Source organism: Caenorhabditis elegans, chromosome II, assembly GCF_000002985.6.
Source record: "Caenorhabditis elegans chromosome II".
Classification (NCBI taxonomy): domain Eukaryota; kingdom Metazoa; phylum Nematoda; class Chromadorea; order Rhabditida; family Rhabditidae; genus Caenorhabditis; species Caenorhabditis elegans.
Window position 1 is genome coordinate 2107006 of NC_003280.10, and position 25604 is coordinate 2132609.

Below are 25604 nucleotides of genomic sequence, written 5' to 3' on the forward strand. Positions count from 1 at the left end.
CGTATCCCAAAAATCGGAACCATTGTGACTTTGAACTTTAGTGTTTAGCCGAAACTGTTCTATGACATACACGAAAAATTTCCAACTTATCAGCTTTTAGCCACGCCCTTTCTCTAAAGCTCTAAATATTTTTGAAGGTACTTTTCTAGTTTAGTTGTTCTTTATTAAAATTGTGTTTGAATTAAATAATATTAAGATTCAAAAGGTACTGAAATTAAATTTGACACTTGATGAAAGCTTCACGGAATAGGTAACTTAAGGTCACAGTAAATCGGCCTTAACCAATAAATTTCCAGGATCTTTATTCTGAAATTAAAAAAATAAACGTTAAATTAACTAAAACCACTCACATAGAACCCATTGACCATGTCACATCATTTTGGCAAGTGAAAATCAATTTCTTTGAGATTTCGTTACGACCGTCATACAATAAGTCATCATCTTTTCCTTCGAAGACACCCTAAAAAATAGGAAGTTAGATAGTCGGCTTGAACACAAATAACTCACGATAACTCTCAGAATGCCGCAATAGTTTCCCGTAGGCGCCTCAAAATAGGCTTCGTACTGTAGGCAACCTTCAGCGGTTGGTGCGGTCTCACTGTAATTTGAAGTTTTTGGAGAAAGTTCAGAGCAACTTACGTCCAAGTTGTCGGTACTACACGGGAACCATGAGCAGGAGTCTTGACTATGCTCACTACATCACATTGTTGGCAGGCTGAATAATTAAGAAATTTTATACAAAAACAACTGTTCTGAAAACTTTTCAACAATCTGAGTACTGTAGGATTTTTGTGCATAGTTTTGTAAAAAAAACGCCATGTATGTCATAGACTCGGGGTGGGGTACTGTAGGAAAACTGTAGGATTTATACAGTTTCGGAACAGAAGTCAGTATTCTGGGAGTACCTGAAGACTTCTGAACGGCTACAAAGCTTTTAAAAGGTTTTACGAAGTTTTCAGAAATGTTTGCAAATCTTCTGGAAGCTTCTGGAATTTTCTGAAATTGAGGGAACTTCTAATTTGGTAATATATAACCTTTAAAAATCCAGGAAAGTTCTGGAACACTCTAAAATTTTTTGGAAGTTTTCAGAAGTTTTGGACAACATCTGAAAAAAAAAATTTTTTTGGAGAAATTTCGGGAAACTTTCAAGGCATCCTAGCTATTTTTTAATGTTTTAAAATGTGCTAACTTATGTCGAAAAGTTTTTGAAAAACTTACGCAACACCGTAGCAGGGGTGGTCGCCTCAGAGGTACCTGGACTTCCTGGAGTAGTGTCCTCGTAAGACATGGTACTCGAGATGTAAGCTTCATCAGGCGGAATTGTTCGCATACACCCATTTGATAGAATTATTAGCAAAGTAATAAATGTGAATGTAGACAGATAACTCATTGTGGAAATAAACTAAAAGATGCCTATACTGACACCTTTTTAATGGAGGTCCGCAAAACTTGATCCCGCAAATGTGACGGTTCTAACGTCAAAGATGAAAAATCTCATAATAATTTGTACCGAAATCGAACGTAGACTTCTCGGCTTTGCACACAAAGGAGACAATGATAACAAATTTCATCGAAAGCCGGATCAGTATCATTTTGATCATATCTCAAGCTATGTACGTGCATTTCAAAATTTATTGCCGATTAAATTTGAAATTCTGAAATTCCCAAAAAAATTTGAAAAACCACAATTTGCATCTTTAAATATTTAAAAAACAATTTTATTTGATAAATAAATTAAAACTGTAGATATATTCCATTAGTCCCAATTAGCAACCAATTCATCAGTGGCTGAAAAAAATAGCTATATCATTGAGAACAATTATAAAGCTTACCATTGAATCGTCTCTAGCAGACCTTTTTTCCCGTCATAAGAACCATCTGCACCTAGAATTGCTTGCGTATTGCCATAATCCTTTATCCCCAAGGGATATTTCGTGATCTTCCACGAGTTGTCTTCACAAAGAAGTCCATAATAATCCACAAAACTTTTTCCACCCATTCCGGCCAATGTCGGAGGAGGAACGGGTAACTAAAAATAATTTGAAAAATTAAAAACTTGAAAAAAAACGAAATTGATTACTCACAACTAAACTCAAATCACTTAGCCCATCATATAACTTCATTTCAAAATCCACATTTCTAAAAATCATCCATGCAACTTTTCCATCACTACACACTGGCACAGTGCATCCGTCTATTTCACCAAACTCCATTCCTCCTGAAATTTACAGATTGAAACTAGAAGGGCTCTTAAATTAGGATGTCAGGATTACCTCCATAAGCTAGTAGATCTGGACACGTGGTATCGCCTGGACAAACTTTTTCTGGAAATCGGTTGAATTTAGAAATTTGTGCATTTTTTTTAACATTACCTGTCATGGTGGATGTTTCCATTGCAATTGTTGTCATCATTTCCTGAAAGTTTTTAATATTTTTAAACCTAATATACTAACTTTAAAGGTTGAGTACCGAAATTTGAGACTTTGCTTTTTAACGTCTGGAACCTAATTTTTATATATTCATCACTTTTTAATAAATATTGTGGTCTTTGATTAGGCGTTTATTCGTTGGTTTAAGTATATTTATAGTCTATGGGGCACAAAATGTAACTTTTATTTGTGCCCCAAAGAATGTACTTAAAACAACGAATAACCGCCTAATCATAGACCACAATATTCATTAAAAAGTGATCAATAAATAAAAATTAGACTCCAAATGTTGCAACACCGAGAAGTTGGAAAAAAGTTTGATTTTAGCTGAAAATGGGCCTTATTTTGCCGATCTTTGAACCGCCATAACTTTTTTTTTGAGAAATTTTCAGAATGTCTCATTACGAAATTTGGTAGTTTTGGACCAATTTAAGTCTAAAAAACAGAGTCTCACATTTCGGTACTCCACCTTTAAATAAAACTCAATACCGTAGTCTCCTCATATGGCAGAGTGCTTGAAATAGATACATCATCCGGCGGAATAGTTTTCATACAGCATTCTGTTACAGTAATCACAAAACATAGAATAATTGGGCACAAAGTATTCATATTAAAAAGGTGTTTGAAAAAGAATGAAAATATTATCCTTGTTCGAGTGATAATCTAGTGTGTGGCGGGAGTGAAATCCACCTTATCAGTTTTTGATGATGTCCAGCACTTTCGATTCTCACGTCTACATGCTTGTCTTATCAACGGCAGGTTTAATAAATGATATCTAGCTTGGTCTAGAAAATAAACAGCCGACATTAATCGAGGTTTGAATCGTAAGTGAACCATAGGATTATGTTTAGTAAGGAAAGTATGATTGGTCAGTGCAAAAAAAAAACTAATGGTCAGTGCAAAAAATACTGATTGGTCAGTGCAAACAATTTTATTGGTCAGTGCAAACATTTTTATTGGTCAGTGCAAACATTTTTATTGGTCAGTGCAAAAACATGGTCTAATATATGATGATTATTTAGGTACTAGCTGTATTTTCCAGTTGACTTTTTCGGTATTTTTTTGGAAATGAAAACTATTAGATTTCTATTTTATTTTATCTAAAGTCTACTGTAAATCAGCCAAGTTGCCAATCAGACATGAAAACGTTAAAATTGTGAAAAATGGATTTTGGATCAGAAAAGATAAGCACGGAAAGATATCATGGATTCATTCTCGACATGCTTGATGATAAATTGACCTATCCTTCCGTTATCATAGACAATCACCGATCAAACACGAAAAACAACGTACAACTAGATTTTCTCGACATCTCCAAAAAAGAAGAGAGTTCAAAAGATTTCACGACTAGGAATGATATGATCAAGCCGGATAAAATTGCGTTGTCCTGCAAATTCAAAAATTGAATTGGCCACTAAATTAGGCTTAGGCTTAGGCGGGCTGGGATAGGGGGGGGGGGAAAGAAATAAAGAAAAATTCCCTGAAATTCCAAAAATCCAGAAAAAATAGAAAATACGGCAAAAAAAGGGAAATTCTGAAGTCGAGTCAAAAAATTCCAAAAAAAAAAAACCGAAATGGACTAAAAATGAAACATTTTGCACTAGTGTTATAAAGGTTGTTCGTTGTTTTTTGTAAAAGATCATAAATTGATATGATAAGACGAAAATCCAAGTTTTCTCGTACCCGCAGTTTTCGTTTCTTCTGCGTCTCTTTTGATTTATAAAAATTGTAGAAATTTAGTAGCCGGCAATTCAAAGTTTTTAATTATTTTAGATATGAGAAGTTTTTTATTCGATTGTAAAAAATCTTTATTCTTATTCAAATAAACATTTTTATGTAAAAATCAATAAAAAAAATTAGACATTCCCAACAAAGCATCCACTCCAATAATCCCTATTTGCTGAAACAAATAGCTATATTATTAGAAAAATTCAAGCTATAACCTTACCATTCAACCTCCCTTATCTGAGCCTGTTTCCCGTCATATGAACCATCTGCGCCTACAATTGGTTCAACCCTGCCATAATCAATGAGTCCATTCGGATATTTTGACATCATCCATACGGGATTTCCATCAGCAACGCCACAAACAAGACCATAGTATTCGTAAAAACTTTTTCCACCCATTCCGGCCAGTGTCGTCGGTGGTACAGGTAACTGTGAAAAATATAGTTAAAGGTGTAGTAGCGCCAGTGGGGAAATTGCTTTAAAACATGCCTATGGTACCACAATAACCAAATATCATAGTAAAAAAATTTTAAAAATTTTTCTAAATTTTATATGATTTTTTGAAAATTGAAAAAATCTCGAATTGCATCAAATTCCTTTTTGAATTACCGCCAATAGTTCGATGTTCGATGGAGCGCGCTTGCATTATTTTAACATTTATTTATCAATTTTTCATGTTTTTTTGAGTAATTTTACTGGAAATTTAATGAAAAATTCAATATAAATGTAGATTGTTTATTAAAAAGAATTGAAAACAGAGAAAAAACGTTTTTCAACGACGTTGAGCCTGAAATAATCTATTTCAAAGATTTAGACTTTAGCGCCCGCTTTTTAATAAAAAAATTACATTTATCTTGAATTTTTCATTCAATTTCCAGTAAAATTACTCCAAAAAACATGAAAAATTAATCAAAAATAAGAAAAATTGATAAATAAAAGTTAAAATAATGCAAGCGCGCTCCATCGAACATCGAACTATTAGCGGAAATTCAAATAGGAATTTGATGCAATACGAGATTTTTTCAATTTTCAAAAAATCATATAAAATTTAGAAAATTTTTTAAAATTTTTTTACTATGATATTTGGTCATTGTGGTACCATAGGCATGATTTAAAGCAACTTCCCCACTGGCGCTACTCCACCTTTAACTTTGAAAGATTTGAGACCACTCACAATTAAATGCAAGTCATCTATGCCAGGATATAGCTTCGGTTGAATCAAATAATTTCTGGAAAGCACCCATGGAATCAGGCCACCTTTGCACTGTACCACAGGACATCCGTCTACTTCTCCTAATTCCAATGTCCCTGAAATTTTAGTCTAGACCCATAGAAGCCACTTAAGCTTACATCCAAGTGTTGTCAAATCCATACACGCGGTGGCGGCTGGCATCTCTGGGCATACTTTTTCTGGAATTCAATTGAAATTTAAAAATTTAAAAAGTTGTGCATTTTCAGCATTACCTGTCATGGTGGACGTTTCCATTGTTGTCATCATTTCCTAAAAAGTTGTTAAGATTTGACACGTGGTGTCAGAGTGTCAGAGTGTCTCATTTCGGTTTGATCTACAAAAAATGCGGGAAAAGAATTGTAGAGTTCTCAACTGATTTCTCATGGTAAAGAACGTGCTGACGTCACATTTTTTGGGCAAAAAATTCCCGCATTATATGTAGATCAAACCGTGATTTGCAAACAAAAACTATTAATTTTCAACCGAAAATTACCGTAGTCTCCTCATATGGCAAAGTGCTTGAAATATAGGCATCATCCGGCGGAATAGTTCTCATACAACATTCTGTTATAGTAATTACAAAACATAGAACTATAGAACAGAAAATATTCATATCAAAAAGGTGTTTGGAAAAGAATGAAAATATTGTTTCCATATAGGCATTCTTCGAATGATAATCTAGTTTGCGGTGGGAGTGAAATCCATCCACCTTATCGGTTTTTGATGATGTCCAGCACTTTCGATTCTCATCTATGATGATTTGGTGATATCTAGCTTGATCTAGGTGAATAAGTAGCCGACATCGATCGAGGATCGCAATGGGTCACTTTTGCAAGTTTAAAAGTAATAGTACTACGTTAAAGGTGGAGTAGCGCCAGTGGGGATTTTGTCTAAACGCACTTATAATAATCCAAAACAACCAAATATCATAATAAAAATCTCCAAAAAATTTTAGATTTTTCATAATTCCCGTTCAAAGTTTTGGCAAATTGCCAAATTTTTGAAAAAGCTTTTGAGGAAATTTGAAGAAATGTCGCATGTTTCGACCCCTACAATGTTTTTATACAAATAATTTAAACAAAATTAAAATATAAATAATGTCGAAAAAAAAATTTTTTTTTGGTCGATTTCCAAAATTATGAGTGTCAAAAATTGAGTAATTGCCACTTTTTGACAGTAAATAAAAAAATTTCAAAAATTTTTTGAAAAGTTTTATAATGATATTTCGTCATTTTGGGACCTAAGGAGTGGTTTTTAACGATTTCCCCACTGGCGCTACTCCACTTTTAAGGAAAGTATGATCGTTTTGTAAGCCAATTTTAGACTAATCGGCGATTTTCTTCCTGGTTAGCTAGTTTTCTTTTTGGGAAAGTGTTTGAAAAATTGACAAAGTATTTTTTAAAAAGATTATAAAACAAAGAAAATGTCGAGAATGTCAAAAAATGACGCCACTCATTTGCGCGGGAGTTCAAAAATAAATTATAACATTTTTTGAAATTTTTTAATAGTCATATTCGGTATATTTATATTGTATTCTGTCATTTTGAGCGGAAAAAAATCACAGAAATTTTTATTATTTTTGGCGAATTGCCAATTTGCCGTTTTGCCTAAAATTTTGATTTTCGGCAAATTGCCAATTTGCGGATTTGCCGAAAATTTTAATTTTCTCAAAATTGCCAATTCGCTGGAAATTTTGATTTTCTGCAAATTGCCGGTTTGTCGATTTGCCGGAAATGTTCATTTCCGGCAATTCGCCGAATTGTCGATTAGCCAGAAATTTTAATTTCCTCAAAATTGCCGATTTGCCGGATTTTTTTGTGAGAATTTTCTAAGACCGAAACACTTAAAACTGATCCGTTTTGATTTTTTTTCCAGCTTTTTCTAGATATTTTCATAGAATTTGCTAGTTTTTTTATGACTACAATTTTGCCGATTAAAATTGAAATTCGGAAATTTCAAAAAAAAATGGCAAAACCACAATTTGCCGTTTTTTCGGCAATCCCGGCAAATCGGTAATCTGCCAGTTCGTTGATTTGCCGAAAGTTTTCAATTCGGGCAGTTTTCCGAATTGCCGATTTCTCTGAAACTTCCAAAAATGAGCAAACCACTGTTTGCCGAAAAAATTGTTTGCCACCTACCCTTGATAAAAATTCTCTGTTTGAAAATTATTGAAAATTTATTTGTAAAACCGGCAATCTAGTAACTTTACTTTTCAAAAAAAAAAATTGCAAAAAAAATTAAACTCGTGGAGCAATAAAAAGGTTCCTCCCTTGGTTTTGTGAAACATCAGCAGATTTTCCAAATGGCCGATTCCAAATCTCTTTTACCGCATTTCGATAAGGCTTATGAAGCAAAAGCATCGCAATTGTTGACACAATACCATGAGATGCAATTGTCACAACTAGAACGTTAGTGACTGCCTGATTGGAATAACCAATGATAACTGAAAATGCAGCAAAAGCCAGTGGAAATATGAAGCAAGCCAATGGAATGCTTATTTGAATAACTAGAGCGATGAAAAATCGCTTTTGAAGTTCAAATGTTTTCTGCGACATTGTCTTTTCCTTCAGCTGCTTCGCGCTGTTTCTGATCAAAAATACGACGAAAAGAAATACTTCGAAACATATCAGTGCGATATGGAATACCGCAGCTATCATATGATAAGTCTTATCGTCAGCAACCACAAAAATCGGCGCCTCCAAAAAATGTTTCGGTAGGCAGGGAATGTTCTGGAATAGACATTTCCAAATATTATAACAGTGCTGACAAAAACCAAATACCTGAAAAAGTTTTTTCACTGCAATATTCTGATCGGGTACCAAAAATGGGATAACACTTAGTAGGACAATAAGAAGAATATAGTGGGCTGCAAGCCATACACGCCTCCAAAATTTCCAGTGATGCTTCCAGGAAAATGTGCAAATAATGTAGAATCGGTTTTCGAAAATCGAATCGATAGAAATCGCCATATCTGAAATGGTACTAGTAAAGGTGGAACTTCTACAGTACTCCTTCAGTATTCCTACAGTACTCCTACAGTACTCCTACAGTAATCCTAGAGCATTCTTCTAGAACTTCTACATCACTCGTATAGTACTTCTCCAGTACTCCTAGAACATTATTCTAGTACTCCTACAGTAATCCTAGAGCATTACCGTAGTACTTATACAGCGCTCCTACAGTACTCCTACAGTATTCTAACAGTACTCCTATAGTACTCCAACAATATTCCTACAGTACTCCTAGAGCATACAGTACTCCTACAGTGATTCTTTAATATTCCTATATTATTCTTACAACATTCCTACAGTACTCCTAGAGCATACAGTACTCCTACAGTGATGCTCCGATATTCCTATATTACTATTACAGTATTCCTACAGTAATCCTAGAGCATTCCTACAGTGCTCCTACAGTACTCCTACAGTACTCCTTCAGTATTCCTACAGTACTCCTACAGTACTCCTACAGTACTCCTACAATACTCCTACAGCACTTCTACAGTAATCCTAGAGCATTCCTACAGTGCTCCTACATCACTCGTATAGTGCTCCTACAGTACTCCTACAGTACCCCTACAGTACTGCTACAGTAATCCTAGAGCATTCCTGTAGTACTTCGACAGTACTCCTACAGTATTCCTATAGTTCTCTTACAGTACCTATACAGTACTCCTTCAGTAATCCTAGAGCATTCCTACAGTAATCCTACAGTATTCCTACAGTACGCCTACAGTACTTCTATAGCATTCCTACAGCTTTTAAAAATATTAAATGCCTCCGAAAATGTACTTTTTCAAAAATATCAAATGCCTCCGAAAATGTACGTTTTTAAAAATATTAATTGCCTATGAAAATGTACGTTTTTAAAAATATAATTTGCCTCTGAAAATGAACGTTTTTAAAAATATTAATTACCTCCGAAAATGTACGTTTCAAAAAATATTAATTGCCTCTGAAAATGTAGGTTTTCGCAGTACTCCTATAGTGATTAAATGTTTAGTACTCCTACAGTATTCATACAGTACTCCCAAATTCTATAGCTGTTATAAAAAATGTTCAAAAACAGATTCGACGTTTTTTGGACCAAAGCTTTTTTCTATTTTATCACCCGCCCAAACCTGGTCACAATCAGTAGAGCGCCGGGTGTGTTAGCAATCATAAAAACTTAAAAACTTACTTGTGGCAAAATCAATGACTATCATAAACTGAAACACTTCCGGAACATTTGTGTATTTTGATAAGCCAAGCGGGTACCCAGCACCTTCATTAACCAGGACAAACGGTGCGGTGAGTAGGCTCAACGAATAGTCGAACAAGAGGATCCACGTGTGCAACGTGAACATGTACCACTTGACACTTTTCATTTGTTCAGGAGTTTTCCATAAAATACAGTAGAATCCTAGGCAATGAATTGGAGTTTCGATGAGGCTTGTGGTGTGGAAGGCTAGAGTTAAGAATTCAGGAGAATCGAAATATGTGAAACGACACGAGTTGTGCATTTGCATTTAATTTTTAAATTTTTCAATCAATAGAAAATATATTTGTTCTGAAAATACGAAACAGATGTTTTTTAGACTGCGTGGTTAAGGAAACAGGTGAAAAAAAATGATTTTTGACCACTCATACTCACTGAGTGGAATCCTAAAAAGGAGCACGGTTAGGTGTAATTTTTATTTAATTTTCTGGAAGAATATTGTCGAAAACCATTTGTGGGGCAGTTTAACAAAAATTGTGGATATAGTTTTTTCTGGAGATTTTCATTTTTTTAAAAAATAGACGGAAAATTGAATTGTGTCTGAAAATCGTGCTCGAACTGGATTTTTCTTAATTATATTGGCGCCGCAGAATGAGATAAAATTTAAAAAAAAAATAATGTCCCATCAATGAATTACAATTTTTGAAAGTTTCTCAATCATTGTTTCATCCTCAATTCCTGTCATTTTGATAATATCCACTTGAGCTTCAACAATGAAAGTGTCGTTGACAATATAATTATTTTCCAAATTGTCCCAAGTTATGAATGTCGTAGTACCGTGACAAATTGGTTCATCAATCACATTTCCACTAAACACTGCACTTCTCCCATTGGGTGAGACTATTTTCAATTGAAATGCAATTTCAATTGACCAATTTCTGGATTCACATTGTTCTTTTTCACACCGGAGAACTAGTCCAATGAATCCGTTTTCTTTTAGGATTAGCAGTGTCCTGAAATATTGAAAAAAATTTTTTTATTGTACAAATCAAACACTTACCATGGAATGTTGAAGCAATTTTGAATGTCCAAAGAGTATAATACTTCTTCTTCAATTCTTGACAGGTTTCTTAAAGTCTCTGATAGTGCAAATGTTCTCTTCGTACATGGCTCATCTTCAAATAATCGTTTTTTGAAATATTTTCAATTAAAGGTGGAGTAGCGCCAGTGGGGAAATTGTTGAAAACCACTCCTTTGGTCCCAAAATGAACAAATATCATAATAAAATGTTTCAAAAATTTTTTGAAATTTTTTTATTTACTGACAAAAAGTGGCAATTACTCAATTTTTGTCACTCATAATTTTGGAAGTCGACCAAAAAAAAAAAATTTTTTTTGACATTTTTTATATTTTAATTTTGTTTAAATTATTTGTATTAAAAACTTGTAGGGGTCGAAACATGCGACATTTCTTTAAATTTCCTCAAAAGCTCGTATTTTTCAAAATTTTACGCTATACGCTATACGCTTTTTGGAATTTTTGGATGTTTTGGAATTTTTGGAATTTTGGACTTTTTGGACTTTTTGGAATTTTCGGAATTTCGGATTTTTTGGATGTTTTAGAATTTTTGGAATTTTGGACTTTTTGGAATTTTTGGAATTTCGGAATTTAGAATTTTTGGAATTTTGGACTTTTTGGAATTTTTGGAATTTCGGAATTTTTGGATGTTTTGGAATTTTTGGAATTTTTGGAATTTCGGAATTTAGAATTTTTGGAATTTTGGACTTTTTGGACTTTTTGGAATTTTTGGAATTTTTGGATGTTTTGGAATTTTTGGAATTTTTGGAATTTTTGGAATTTCGGAATTTAGAATTTTTGGATGTTTTAGAATTTTTGGAATTTTGGACTTTTTGGACTTTTTGGAATTTTTGGAATTTTTGGAATTTCGGAATTTAGAATTTTTGGATGTTTTAGAATTTTTGGAATTTTGGACTTTTTGGACTTTTTGGAATTTTTGGAATTTTTGGATGTTTTGGAATTTTTGGAATTTTTGGAATTTTTGGAATTTCGGAATTTAGAATTTTTGGATGTTTTAGAATTTTTGGAATTTTGGACTTTTTGGACTTTTTGGAATTTTCGGAATTTCGGATTTTTTGGATGTTTTAGAATTTTTGGAATTTTGGACTTTTTGGAATTTTTGGAATTTCGGAATTTAGAATTTTTGGAATTTTGGACTTTTTGGAATTTTTGGAATTTCGGAATTTTTGGATGTTTTGGAATTTTTGGAATTTTTGGAATTTCGGAATTTAGAATTTTTGGAATTTTGGACTTTTTGGACTTTTTGGAATTTTTGGAATTTTTGGATGTTTTGGAATTTTTGGAATTTTTGGAATTTTTGGAATTTCGGAATTTAGAATTTTTGGATGTTTTAGAATTTTTGGAATTTTGGACTTTTTGGACTTTTTGGAATTTTTGGAATTTTTGGAATTTCGGAATTTAGAATTTTTGGATGTTTTAGAATTTTTGGAATTTTGGACTTTTTGGACTTTTTGGAATTTTCGGAATTTCGAATTTTTTGGATGTTTTAGAATTTTTGGAATTTTGGACTTTTTGGAATTTTTGGAATTTCGGAATTTAGAATTTTTGGAATTTTGGACTTTTTGGAATTTTTGGAATTTCGGAATTTTTGGATGTTTTGGAATTTTTGGAATTTCGGAATTTAGAATTTTTGGAATTTTGGACTTTTTGGACTTTTTGGATGTTTTAGAATTTTTGGAATTTTGGACTTTTTGGACTTTTTGGAATTTTTGGAATTTCGGAATTTAGAATTTTTGGAATTTTGGACTTTTTGGACTTTTTGGAATTTTTGGAATTTTTGGATGTTTTGGAATTTTTGGAATTTTTGGAATTTTTGGAATTTCGGAATTTAGAATTTTTGGATGTTTTAGAATTTTTGGAATTTTGGACTTTTTGGAATTTTTGGAATTTCGGAATTTAGAATTTTTGGATGTTTTGGAATTTTGGAATACGCTATACGCTATACGCTATACGTACGACATATACGACATATATACGACAGTTTTCCAAAACTTTGACCGGAATTAATGAAAAATCTAAATTTTTTTGGAGTGTTTTATTAGAGTGATTTTGGAGTGATTCGGTTGTTTTGAATCACTATAAGTGCATTTAGACAAAATTCTCACTGGCGCTACTCCACATTTAAACAAAAATATGACCCACCTGTAATTTTCTCTATTGTTACACGAACTTCAACATCGATACAGTCATTGGTCACATAATCTTTCTCCAAGTCATTCCAACTAATAAATTCGCCGGTGCACCCGCCCGAAGATTTATTTTCAAAAACAGCCTTACGCTGTTCTGAATGAAATTTACCATTTGCAGAAATCAATCTAAAATCGATCAAGCATTCAATTGACCATTTTCTCTCTTCGTAGATTTCTTTATCGCAGTTCAAAGAGATTAGAAGACATTTCTTTGATTTTTGAATTTCAATTCTCCTGAAAATTCTTAAGCTATAAACTTTTTAGGAGTGACTTTTAATAAAAAACCATGGCATATTGTAATGATCTTCTGGATCACTGAAATCTCTTTCATTCTCAACAAATTTGGATATGTTCTTGAATGTATGTTTCAGAAGAAATGAAACATTCCTATATGGTTGCGGTGGAGGATCTGGAAAGTTGTTAATCAAGTGTACTGCTCATTAAAGGTGGAGTAGCGCCAGTGGGGATTTTGTCTAAATGCACTTATAATGATCCAAAACAACCGAATATCATAATTAAAAAACTCCAAAAATTTTTAGATTTTTCATAATTTCCGGTCAAAGTTTTGGCAAATTTCCAAAATTTTGAAAAATACGAGCTTTTGAGGAAATTTAAAGAAATGTCTCACGTTTCGACTACTACAATGTTTTTGAAACAAATAATTTAAACAAAATTAAATCATAAAAAATGTAGAAACAATTTTTTTTATTTGATCGACTTCCAAAATTATGAGTGGCAAAAACTATTGCCACTTTTTGACAGTAAATAAAAAATTTTCGAAAATTTTTTGAAAAGATTTACCATGATATTTGGCCATTTTGGGACCAAAAGAGTGGTTTTCAACAATTTCCCCATTGGCGCTACTCCACCTTTAATCTAATCTTACGCTTGATATCAAAAAACCCTGTGCTGTTGACGATATTGGCATAGATTTCAATGATAATACTATTATTAACCACATAATCCTTTAGCAAATTCTCCCAACTTATGAATTTATCCATTCCATGTCCTTCCGGCTTTTGGAATTTATGTTGTACAGTCCGTCGGAAACATTTTCCATTGCCTGCTACTAACTTCATGATGAATTTCGTATCAAAAGTCCACTTTTTTTCGCACTCTTGCTTTTCACAGTGCAAGTTGAAACCAAGAAATCCATCGTTTTTGGAAATGCCAAGGCTCCTAGAAAGTAAAATTACATATTGACTTTGCTTTTTCGGAACCAAAATTACCGAATTTTGCAATGAGACATTTGAAAATTTCCTTTAAAAAAGTTATAGCGGTTCAAATTCCTGAGAAAAGGCACATTTTTGACTAAACTCAAAATTTTTTTTTGTCAAATTTTCTGTGTCGCAGCGTTTGGAACTTAAAGATGGAGTAGCGCCAGTGGGGATTTTGTCTAAATGCACTTATAATGATCCAAAACAACCGAATATCATAATAAAACATTCCAAAAAATTTTAGATTTTTCATAATTTCTGGCCAAAGTTTTGGCAAAGTGCCAAAATTTTGAAAAATATGAGCTTTTGAGAAAATTTAAAAAAATGTCGCATGTTTCGACCCCTACAATGTTTTAATACAAATAATTTAAACAAAATTAAAACATAAAAAAATTTAGAAAAAAATTGTTTTTTTGGTCGACTTCAAAAATTATGAGTGGCAAAAACTGAGTAATTGCCACTTTTTGACAGTTAATAAAAAAATTTGAAAATAATTTTGAAAAGATTTATTATGATATTTGGTCATTTTGAGACCATTGGAGTGGTTTTTCACAATTTCCCCACTGGTGCTACTCGTCCTTTAATTAATATTTTTGCTATTTATTAGGCGTTTATTCGTGGACTTATGTACATTTTAATTGTGCCCCACTGACCGAAAATGTATTTAAATCAACGAATAAAAGCTTGATAAAAAATTCAAAAAGATGATAATTAAACAGAAATTAAGTTCCAGAAACTGCGACACCAAGAACTTCGGGCCGATGCAAAACAGAAAAAGGGCCAAAATTCGATTTTAGCTAAAATCAGTGTACTTTTTTGTTCAAAATTTTGAACGGCCATAAAAAATTCTCAGAAAATGTTCAAGTAGTTTCATCATGAAATTCGTTTATTTGAGCCCACTTTGGGTAAATATTTTCAAAATCGTCCGAACCGTTAGTCCAACTTGAACAATTAAAACATTTAATATTAACATGACTAACCATGGAATGTTGTATCGTACTTCATTATCACACTTGAAATTATCTCCATCTTCGAGATTTGATATATCCTTGATTTTCCGAACCAGCAAGAATGATCTACCTGACATTTTCTGAAACAACCCAAAATTGTGAAATGTTTGCAAAATGATGAATTGATGTGAAATTGGAATTGAACAAAGATAAAGAAAGATGAAGTAATGACGTTTTTATCAGTATATAAACAAAGTGAGTACTGATAACTAAGAATGATTGAATATTTTTGTTTTAATGCTAGCAAGACTTGCTGAATCTGAGTAATATGGTGTCGTACAATCAATTTCAGACGCCAGAACTTATTTTCCATATGAAAATCAGGGACACGTCTCCAATAATAGACCTATCATTAAAAATAATTCATTTTCAGAAATTTAAAGGTGCAGTAGCGCCAGTGGGGAATGTGCTAAAAACCACTCCTTGGGTCCCAGAATGACCAAATACCATGATAAAACTTTTCAAAAAATCATTGAAAATTTTTTTTTTGTCAAAAAGTGGCCCCTACCCAGTATTTGCCACTCATAATTTTGGAAATCGACCAAAAAAAAATTTTGTTTTTACATTTTTTATGTTTTAAATTTGTTTCAATTATTTATATTAAAACATTGTAGGGGTCGAAACATGCGACATTTTTTTAAATTTCCTCAAAACCCCGTATTTTTTAAAATTTTGGCAATTTGACAAAACCTTGACAGTAAATTATGAAAAATCTAAAAATTTTTGGAGTGTTTTCAAGTTGTGTATAAAAATACAAAATTTAAACAAAATGAGAGACTGTTGGAAGAGCAGTTCGGGTAAATGAAAATTCTTATCAGGTATGACATTGGGTGACGCCAGTTGTTATCAATCATTCGTTTTGTGCTGAAATGACAAAGTGTCGTAATAAACACTTCAAATTGGTGTTTTTTCAAATACTCATAGTCAATAGACGGAAAATTGAATTGTATCTGAAAATTATGCTAAAGCTGGATTTTTCTTAATTTTCGTTTCATATTTGTGTGCTCCATGAAATTTTGTTATAAAACAAAAAACTAGAAGGCGCTAGCTCAATTTTGAATTTTAGAGTAAAAACCGCGACGCAACCGCGCCGCGTGGTGAGATTTTTATCCTAAAGCAAATGGGGGACAAAAATTTCGGAAATTTTGTGAAGAATTCGAATTTTCTGGTAAAAATAGCTCAGGCTTATGGGAAATTTCTGAAAGTTGAAGTTTTACGCCAAACTTTGAACTCTGTTTGTTGGCTGGTGGAGTATGTGTGACTTTTCAAAAATATTTAGCTGTTTAGCTACAATTTTATTTTAGACAAAAACTAAAAGTTGAAGTTGAAGTCTTAAATCGAATTTTTCAAATTTATTTATTTGCTTCATAATTTGTAATGTTCACATGAAAAACAGCAGAAAGGAATAAAATCAATAGAAAACATGTAACTGAAAAGTGTAATTTGAAATGAGAATGTGGGGAGATCTTCCAGAAAAAGGATATTTTACACGAAAACAAGGTTTTGGTAACAAAATTGAAAAAGAGAGTGAGATAACTAATTTGATAAGTTAAAGATGCGATGAGAAAAGGTAAATTGTCCATCAATACTTGATAATAAAGCCGACAGAGAGAATTAGCAAAAAAATGAACGCGAAACCCAAAAAACAGGCTAAATAGAAGTTAATATTGGCCAGTGATTTGTTAAGAAGAGCTGCAATTACTTCTGGATCCATGTCATTATGATCAAATGGTGCCACTGCTCTGATTTCGTTGATTGTATTAATTTTTGAGAGGCAATGCATCTGGAAAAGAAACCGATCAAGATTGTGGAGAAATAAGGATGATCCTTACCTTTAAGCTCTTCAGCTGATATTGCTTAACCAGTTTGAGTTTCTCCTTAACTGATTTCTCAGATTTCTCGATCAAAAACTCTTCGCATTTTTGAATCGGAAGCGACATGGTGAACTTGTGAGCCAAGGTAAGAATTCCATCAATGGTGTCCTCTGAAATGTTTATGTACATATTATTTCTAAATTATTTCTTATAATTTCTCACCATCAATTGCAGGTTCTCCGTATAGAACCTCAAGAAGGTTCTAGAAATCGACTGAACTGGTGTCTTGGAGTGTGAGTTCCGATCCTTGCTCAGATTTCCCGAGAAGAAGAGCATTGAAGTATGTAGAGTGAGAGGCGAGAAACTGAAAGGAAATTTAAATTATGAAAAAAAAAACAAGAAGGAACATACCTTTTTGAGAACATAAAACTTCTTGCCTCCAATATCAAGAACCACATCGGAAAACTCTTCAGCTGATTTATCGAAGCTTCTGAGCACTTTCTTCGGGATTCCAGTCATTTTTGTGATTTTAACAGTTATTTCAACAATGATACAGTCATCAATTAGGTAGTCATTTGTCAGTGTGTCCCAACTGATAAACTTAAAATATCCCCAGCCCTCGTTTTTTTCAAATTTATGCTTAATAATCCCTGAGGAAACTTGCGATGCACCACTCAATGTCCTCACTTTAAAGGTGCAGTCTGTATCAATGGACCACGCTGTGTCTTCTGTCAATTTGTCGCAGTGCAGAAATACCCCAAAATGATCCTCCTTGCGTTTAATATACATACACCTGAATTTTTTTTATATTCGCTATAAGTTACGAAATGTCAAGAATGATGTTTCATGAATCATTCTTGAATAGTATTATGTTATATTTTGTATTATGTTATCCTTCGCTTTACTTTTATTTATTTTTGCCAAAATCATGTTTATATTAAAAAGGCTTATTCATCGATTTACATTTGTATATAAACCCTACCATTTAATGTTCCTTTTACGTTCCCTTTTATTCCTGATATATCATTCCTTTCACTCCAGCTTAAAGCTTCATTGTTTATATTCTTCAGCAATAAATAATTATTATTCTCCTACTGTTTTCTCTTATTGATTTCAATAACATGGCGACCACTAAATAAAAAGATCCTGCAATCTTCAAACCAACAAAGATGAGTCTAATCCCCAGACAACAAATAGGCAGATGTCTTGCGAGACTGAAGGATCTTCAAGAAGAAGCAAAAGAAGAGATTGAAAACGTTGAAGAACTCCAGAAAGGACCAATCGATGCTCTATTTGGAACAATCATCGACATTGTCGACCTCGCAGATAGAATAAACACTGAATGTTATCGTATTGAGCAATAATCGACAAAATGGAAACTCCTGTTCGATTCCGACCCGTCCGAAAAAGAAGTTATGAGAAATTACAAAAATCAGCACGGTGATTTTGAAGTTGAATTGAACAAGACAAAAGAAGTACGTCTTCAACTTCACAAGATGTACAAGAAATACGTAGAAACCCACAAAACTCGAACTCCCACAACTGTCACGGAGTACCCGCAATTCCCTGGAGACGAAGCTCGGATAGCTACATCTCAATCAACTCAACAGCTCATTTCACAAGGAAATCAGAGCACCCCAGTCTACAACCTTGAACCTATTCAATTCATCTCAATTCTGCTACTACTAATTCCAACACCACAATTCCTATGTCAACTCAATCTGCTATTCCTTTTTATTCAAGTCAATCTTCAAATCAGCCTACTATTCCTACATATTTAATTCAACCTTCAATTCAATCTACTATTCCATTGCAAACAGTGCCGTCTACACAACAAAGCTGTCAACATACTTTACCACAACAAACACTTGCTTCTGCACAACAACCAATTCAACAAACACTACCGTATGTTCAAAACTCGAATTATCAACATTATCAATCTGCCATCCAAAATGGTCAACAAGTTTTCCAACAACCTTTCAATCTTCCAATTCAATTACCTCAAATGGGACTCATGAAATTTGATGGAGACTTCACTAAATATCATTCATTTATCGAGATGTTTTCATCACTATTCGATTCACTTCCAATTGGAGACGTTTCCAAACTTCAATATTTAACCATGGCTCTGGATGGTCCAGCCCGCGACATGATTGCTCATCTTTCATTGATTGGAACCAACTATGCCATTGCGAGAGACGTCTTACACGAACAATACGGGGATACGAAGAGAACTCGTCATCACCTTATTAGAAAACTACAAGACCTACCAGCAATGTCGAACAACCACTCAATGAGCCAACTTCAAGAATTATGGTCCAACGCATCAACAATCTTCTACCAACTACGCAATCTACAAGCTGACTCAGACAACGTCACAACTGCCGACATCATTTCAAGAAAACTTCCGAAACGGTACATCAAATTATTGTACACTGGAACAAATTCGGAACGAAACTACAGTGCTTCAGAACTACTACAAACAGTCAGTGGCTACATTAAGTCAGAAACTCTAGTCAACACGATTTCAAATGACAACAAAGAACCACTCGATCGAAAACTGACCACAATGTCTGTGCATCAACATCCACGCCATACTCATCAGCAACTGCCAAACAAAACTACCAATGGACAAACATTGTCTCCTTGCATCTTCTGCTCATCAACTTCACACGTTCATCGACATGAGGAATGTCCTATCTTCAATACAGCCGAAGCAAGAATACAGAAAGCACGAGAAATAGGACTATGCTTTGGATGTCTCCGATCAGGTCACCAACGTTCAAAGTGCAGTAGACCAAGAACTTGCAACCATTGCAAAGGAAACCATCACACAGTCTTTTGCCAATCTCACAATCGCAATGCCACGAGAAACCCAAATCAAAGAGAATTTGGTAGCCAACAAATGAATTCTAATCATAGAATCAATGGAGCATTGACAAGTGGACCGAATACGAGAAACTTCCGAGATTCCCGATCACAATCTCCATCAAGATACTCAAGAGAACCGATTCGCAACAGTCAAGGATTCACATTTGGAAGACAAATTCCATCAAAACAAACAAGGTATCAAAATCAATCATCAAGCGAACGGATACATTGTCCAACCCGAAGAGTTCAGTTTGGAACTACAGCCATCGCCGAATCTCAAGACTTCCCAATTCATTCAACAGAAAATTCAACAACATCTATGCTAACATTGACATCGATGAAATACACTCCAGATGCCCCAATTGCTCAACTAAATGAAGCAGAAGAAACACCACAACTACCTTCCGATGTCCCGATGCTATTTCAAGAGAGAGAACTTCCAGTCAGCATGATGTCTACAACTGTCAATGTAGAAAACATCAAAGGAGAACAAATTCCAGTCAATGTATTCTTCGACTCAGGAAGCAACAAATCATACATCACGGAAAATCTACGAGACCAACTGGATCTACCATCAATTAGCAAAAAACAACTGAAAATTGCCACATTCGGTTCGGACAATCTTCAGTCCATCAAATCAAAAGGTTACCTTGTGAACTTCCTCATCAAAGACAAGAAGATACCGATTGCCCTCAGCAGTGTACCATCAATTGTCAACTCGATAACAACAGCGAAAATAAATGAAGAAACAGTCCAAGATTTGATACACAACGACAATGCCATTTTGCCACGTACAACAACTTTACCTGACATTCTGATTGGACTCGACTTCATGAGTAGAATACTCGGCGAAACAACTTCAAAGATTTTACCAAATGGAACCACAATCAACTACACAGATGTTGGCATCATCGTCACTGGAACTGAAAATCAATCAACCAAAGAAGCTACATTAGATTCCGATCAATATGCAAACAAACACAACTACCACCACTACACCACAAGTTCTACAACCGATCCTCACGGTATCTTGCATATTGACCCTACTGAAGAACATGAAGCTCTTCACAAGCTACTTGAAAAATTCTGGTCATTGGAATCATGCTTCATCTTTGAAAATCCGAAAACAAAGGACGATGAGCTAACCGACGAACTATTCAAATCAACAACAACTCGTGACCCAGATGGAAGGTATGTGTGCAAATGGCCTTTCAAAGGTGACAAATCAACTCTTCCCGATAATCGTCAACTCGCCTACTTCCGTCTTCAGTCAACATTGAAACGACTAAACAAAGATATTGAACTCTACAAGAAATACGAAGAAATCATCAAAGATCAAGAAAGAAGAGGATTCATAGAACTCGTTCAAGACGAATTTCAACCATCTTATCAGAGACAATATTTATCTCACCACCCGGTGATAAAGCCTACTTCCACATCAACCAAAGTCAGAATAGTGTACGACGGATCTGCCAGAGCCACGAAAACATCGAAATCACTCAACGCCATTCTACACACTGGTGAATCTCTGCTACCAAATCTTACTGGAGTTCTACTACGCATTCGACAACCTTCAATTCTAGTGAGCAGTGATTTGGAAAAAGCCTTTCTGCAGTTGGGACTCCACCATGAAGATCACGACTTCTGCAGGTTCTTGTGGCAACCCTGGAATCCAGGAACACAAAGATATCAACTAACACCTCAATCACCAAAGATCATTCTTCATGAACCTTCAACTTGGAATGTACTATCAATTTGGATTCAATGGAATCTTGGAAACTCGAACAATTATAGACTGCCAATCAAACAAGACTCCCACTTCTTCTCTCATTTGCCGCGGCTCCCGAGCGCCGCCAATCTCCAATTTAATTTCGATTGTCGGAAATTTCAACACTGACCATGATCGATGTTTCTCAAGCAACTGTAAGCTGAGTTATTTTATGTTGTTTAATTTGTTTAATATTATCTGTCTAATACTAGAAAACAATTGCCCTCAATGTATTGTATCCCAAAATCTCCAAAATTTGAATTTTCTGAATAATCCTCCTTCCCCCTCTTTGCCCCTCGTGAATGTCAAGAATGATGTTTCATGAATCATTCTTGAATAGTATTATGTTATATTTTGTATTATGTTATCCTTCGCTTTACTTTTATTTATTTTTGCCAAAATCATGTTTATATTAAAAAGGCTTATTCATCGATTTACATTTGTATATAAACCCTACCATTTAATGTTCCTTTTACGTTCCCTTTTATTCCTGATATATCATTCCTTTCACTCCAGCTTAAAGCTTCATTGTTTATATTCTTCAGCAATAAATAATTATTATTCTCCTACTGTTTTCTCTTATTGATTTCAATAACACGAAAAGAACATACCACGGCACATTGAAAAGATTCTCTACAGGACTGAAATAATTTTTGTTCTCCTCCATTTTGGATACATTCTTGAAAATGTGAGTGAGCACAAACTTCTTTTCCGCGGCAACCATATTGATAGTTGTTTCCTGAAATGAAAAATTATTCAGATCAACAAAAATGGCATACATTAATAGAAGAAAAACAGTTGACAAAAAAGGAAATAACACAAATAACAAGAGAGTGTCCGCTGAGAGCACCTCTCTCTAGGTGTACAAGAAGTGAGACTGACTGAATTACATTAGAGTACGACTGGTGTTCTGGAATATAGTAGCGTTTCGCTGCAAGACCCAATATATTGGGAAAAGGACAAGTAATTTTTCTGTGTGTTTAAGACAAATCGTCAGCGTTCCAGTTGGACAGAGGTGTGCTCTACGCGAAAATAGTACACTTTTTAATGAGTCTTAGAAGACACCAGTAAGATATCTGGACTTATTGTTAGGTTTGATCGCCTACCAAAATGGGCTAGACGAGTAAATTGTGCAGTATCATATGAAAGAATGTGGTCTCTAGGCTAAAGTAACAGAATTTTCTGAATAAAAAAATTGAAAAATCAATATTTAGGATCCTAGTTTAGACGAGTTCCAACTTATTATTAGAAAAAGAAAAATTGGGAAACAGATGTACCTTTGGGAATAACGATTTTTCCATTGTCTCATCTAGTAGGTTTACATCGGGTGTGCGGCAAATTTGCCAAATTCACCGAGCTCGGCAAAATTTTTTGCAAACTTCTGCTCTGCTCTGCAAATGCAAAATTGTAAAATCAATACAATTTTGACCAAAACTATTGATTTTGTTTCCAAAAATTTGATAAAATAGCACAAAATTGAGATATTTTGATGTTTAAGCAGACTTATTCATATGGAACTTATTCAGACATCAGATTTTTGTTCAGACTTCAGTAGTTTTGGTGCTCCAAAAAACATCAAACAATATAAAATTTTATGGAGTTTGTTAAGCACGGCAAATTTACCGAATTTGCCGAACCTCAAAATTTGCCGAGCTCGGAAAATCTCTTTTTCCCATATTTGCCAAGCTCGGCAAATTTGCCGCACACCCCTGATGTAAACTTACTAGATGAGACAATGGAAAAATCTGTATTCCCAAAGATACATCTGGTTCCCAATTTTTCTATCAAAAAGTTGGAACTCGTCTAAACTAGGATCTACGTAAATATTTATTTTCAACTTTTTTTGATTCAGAAAATTCTGTTACTTTATGGGGTTATTCAAGTAGTGTCGGAAAATTAAAAAGTGTAGAAAAATTACGTCACGACTGTATTCAAGTAGATAAAAACATGTATTTAAATACATTTGTGACGTCACAAATGTATTTAAATACAGTTTGCTACATTACTTGAATAACCCCATTAGCCTAGAAACCACACTCTCTCCCAGAGAGAGAGAGAGCCCATTGTGGTACGTGGCCAAACCTAAGTCCAGATATCTTACAGGTATCTTCTAAGACTCATTAGAAGGTGTGCTATTTTCTCGGCGAGCTTATTTTGGTATGCGACCGCACCTGGGATACAGCCCACATGTGTCTTACTGGTGTCTTCTGCGACTCATTTAAATGTGCACTATTTTTGCACAGATGCCACCTCTCTCCAGCTGGAACGCTACCAATTTGTCTTAAACACACAGAACAATTACTTGTCCTCTTTCCAATATATTGGGTCTTGCAGCAAAACGCTGCGATATTCCAGAACACCTGTCGAACTCTAATGTAATTTACTCAGTCAGTCTTACTTCTTTTACCATCTAGAGAGAGGTGCTCTCAACTGACAATCTCTTATTATTTGTGTTGTTTCTTTCCTTGTTTAGAATGTCATTTTTGTTCCCCTAAATAATTTTTAATTCTAGGAAACAATTACCAATATGGTTGCCACGGAAAAGAAGTTTGTGCTCACCCACATTTTCAAAAATGTTTCCAAAATGAAGGACAGCGATTTTTTGTACAGTCCTGAAGAAAATCTTTTCAATGTACCGTGGTATGTTTATTGTAATTTAAATCAAATACATATCAAAAAGGAAATTCAGGTTTATGTTAATTGCACGCAAGGATGATCACTTTGGAGTATTTCTACACTGTCAAAAAATTAATGAAGCAGGTCCAACGTGGTCTGTTGATACTCAAAACACCATAAGAGTCAAGACATTGAGTGCTTCAAAAGTTTCCTCAGAGATTTTTAAGCATAAATTTGAAAAAAACGAGGGCTGGGGATATTTTAAGTTTATCAGTTGGGACACACTGACAAATGACTACCTAATTGATGACTGTATCATTGTTGAAATAACTGTTAAAATCACAAAAATGACTGGAATCCCGAAGAAAGTGCTCAGAAGCTTCGATAAATCAGCTGAAGAGTTTTCTGATGTGGTTCTTGAAGTTGGAGGGAAGAAGTTCTATGTTCTCAAGAAGGTATGTTCCCTTAGTTATTTTTTTCATAATTTAAATTTTCTTTCAGTTTCTCGCCTCCCACTCAACATACTTCAATGCTCTTCTTCTCGGGAAGCCTGAGATGTCAGAAGTCACAATCCAAGACACCAGTTCAGTCGATTTCCAGAACCTTCTCGAGGTTCTGTACGGAGAACCTGCAATTGATGGTGAGAAATTATTAGAAATAATTTAGAAATAATATGTACATAATCATTTCAGAGGACACAATCGATGGAATTCTTACCTTGGCTCACAAGTTCACCATGCCGCTTCCGATTCAAAAATGCGAAGAGTTTTTGATCGAAAAATCTGAGAAATCAGTAAAGGAGAAACTCAAACTGGTTAAGAAATATCAGCTGAAGAGTTTAAAGGTAATGATCATTCACACTTCTCCTCAATCTTAATCCGTATCTTTTCCAGACGCATTGCCTCTCAAAAATCAATACACCCTACGGAATCAACGCATTGATGCCATTTGATCATAATGACATGGATCCAGAAGTAGTTATGGCTCTTCTTAAAAAATCATTGGCCACTGATGAGTTTTATTTAGATTGTATTATGCGCTTCACGGTAATTTGTTTGATATTTATCACTGTCGGCCTCATTATCTAATATTGAAAGAATCTTTGGCTCATCGATCACACAAATAAGTTACCTCACGCTCTTTTTCAATTTTGTTACCAAAACCTTGTTTTTGTTTAAAATATCCTTTTTTTCTGGAAGAAACTCTCCACATCCTCATTTCAAGTTACATTTGCATGTTTTCTATTGTTTTTTTTTTACATACATATGTATAATTATGAAGCAAATAAATTAATTTACTGGCGATATTTCTGGAAATAGGTGGCATTTACGATCTTCATCCTGTAATTATTATCTTGTTATCACATTCTGTTTTATTCAAAGCTTACCCTCAAACTGAAAAAAATTATTCAAAATTCTCCGTGACGTCACAGAAAT

General features: G+C 34.1%; 6 protein-coding genes, 2 non-coding genes and 1 pseudogene across 9 annotated transcripts; 3 read left to right on the plus strand and 6 right to left on the minus strand.

Moving 5' to 3' along the window:
• Window positions 1–239: 239 nt before the first annotated feature.
• On the minus strand, window positions 240–1390 carry R52.4 (DUF281 domain-containing protein; the record flags this gene model as incomplete). The annotated part of the gene is made up of 5 exons (NM_001377714.1): window positions 240–306; window positions 351–460; window positions 508–598; window positions 640–715; window positions 1219–1390. 5 exons carry the CDS (start codon window positions 1388–1390, stop codon window positions 240–242), a joined length of 516 nt encoding a protein of 171 aa, NP_001364728.1.
• Window positions 1391–1781: 391 nt separating this feature from the next.
• On the minus strand, window positions 1782–3038 carry R52.5 (DUF281 domain-containing protein; the record flags this gene model as incomplete). The annotated part of the gene is made up of 6 exons (NM_061783.1): window positions 1782–1788; window positions 1833–2029; window positions 2085–2218; window positions 2274–2324; window positions 2373–2415; window positions 2919–3038. 6 exons carry the CDS (start codon window positions 3036–3038, stop codon window positions 1782–1784), a joined length of 552 nt encoding a protein of 183 aa, NP_494184.1.
• A 1183-nt stretch (window positions 3039–4221) lies between these two features.
• Window positions 4222–6043, minus strand: R52.6 (ZP domain-containing protein; the record flags this gene model as incomplete). The annotated part of the gene is made up of 6 exons (NM_061784.3): window positions 4222–4329; window positions 4378–4586; window positions 5332–5465; window positions 5508–5567; window positions 5622–5658; window positions 5882–6043. The coding sequence occupies 6 exons, from the start codon at window positions 6041–6043 to the stop codon at window positions 4323–4325; spliced, it is 609 nt and encodes a 202-aa protein (NP_494185.2). The 3' UTR covers window positions 4222–4322.
• A 1505-nt stretch (window positions 6044–7548) lies between these two features.
• On the minus strand, window positions 7549–9889 carry srh-195 (Serpentine Receptor, class H; the record flags this gene model as incomplete). Its single annotated transcript, NM_061785.4, has 3 exons — window positions 7549–8117; window positions 8169–8359; window positions 9568–9889. The coding sequence occupies 3 exons, from the start codon at window positions 9887–9889 to the stop codon at window positions 7626–7628; spliced, it is 1005 nt and encodes a 334-aa protein (NP_494186.1). The 3' UTR covers window positions 7549–7625.
• On the minus strand, window positions 9879–15186 carry math-37 (MATH domain-containing protein). Its single transcript, NM_061787.5, has 6 exons — window positions 15070–15186; window positions 13759–14051; window positions 13158–13281; window positions 12826–13106; window positions 10646–10760; window positions 9879–10598 (listed from the first exon to the last, which is right to left on the minus strand). Exons 1-6 carry the CDS (start codon window positions 15174–15176, stop codon window positions 10271–10273), a joined length of 1248 nt encoding a protein of 415 aa, NP_494188.4. The 5' UTR covers window positions 15177–15186; the 3' UTR covers window positions 9879–10270.
• Window positions 12444–12589, plus strand: R52.12. Its single transcript, NR_050887.1, has one exon. It is a non-coding gene; the product is annotated as an Unclassified non-coding RNA R52.12 (non-coding RNA).
• Window positions 15187–16143: 957 nt separating the features above from the next.
• On the plus strand, window positions 16144–16195 carry R52.11. The gene has a single exon (NR_050888.1). It is a non-coding gene; the product is annotated as an Unclassified non-coding RNA R52.11 (non-coding RNA).
• A 486-nt stretch (window positions 16196–16681) lies between these two features.
• Window positions 16682–22276, minus strand: sdz-29 (annotated as a pseudogene). The gene is made up of 5 exons: window positions 22164–22276; window positions 17325–17706; window positions 17136–17277; window positions 16932–17083; window positions 16682–16882 (listed from the first exon to the last, which is right to left on the minus strand). Coding segments are annotated over exons 1-5 (990 nt in total).
• Window positions 22277–24064: 1788 nt separating this feature from the next.
• sdz-28 (BTB domain-containing protein) lies at window positions 24065–25470 on the plus strand. Its single transcript, NM_061791.4, has 5 exons — window positions 24065–24192; window positions 24242–24623; window positions 24670–24808; window positions 24861–25012; window positions 25062–25470. The coding sequence occupies exons 1-5, from the start codon at window positions 24080–24082 to the stop codon at window positions 25254–25256; spliced, it is 981 nt and encodes a 326-aa protein (NP_494192.1). The 5' UTR covers window positions 24065–24079; the 3' UTR covers window positions 25257–25470.
• The last annotated feature ends 134 nt before the right edge of the window (window positions 25471–25604 follow it).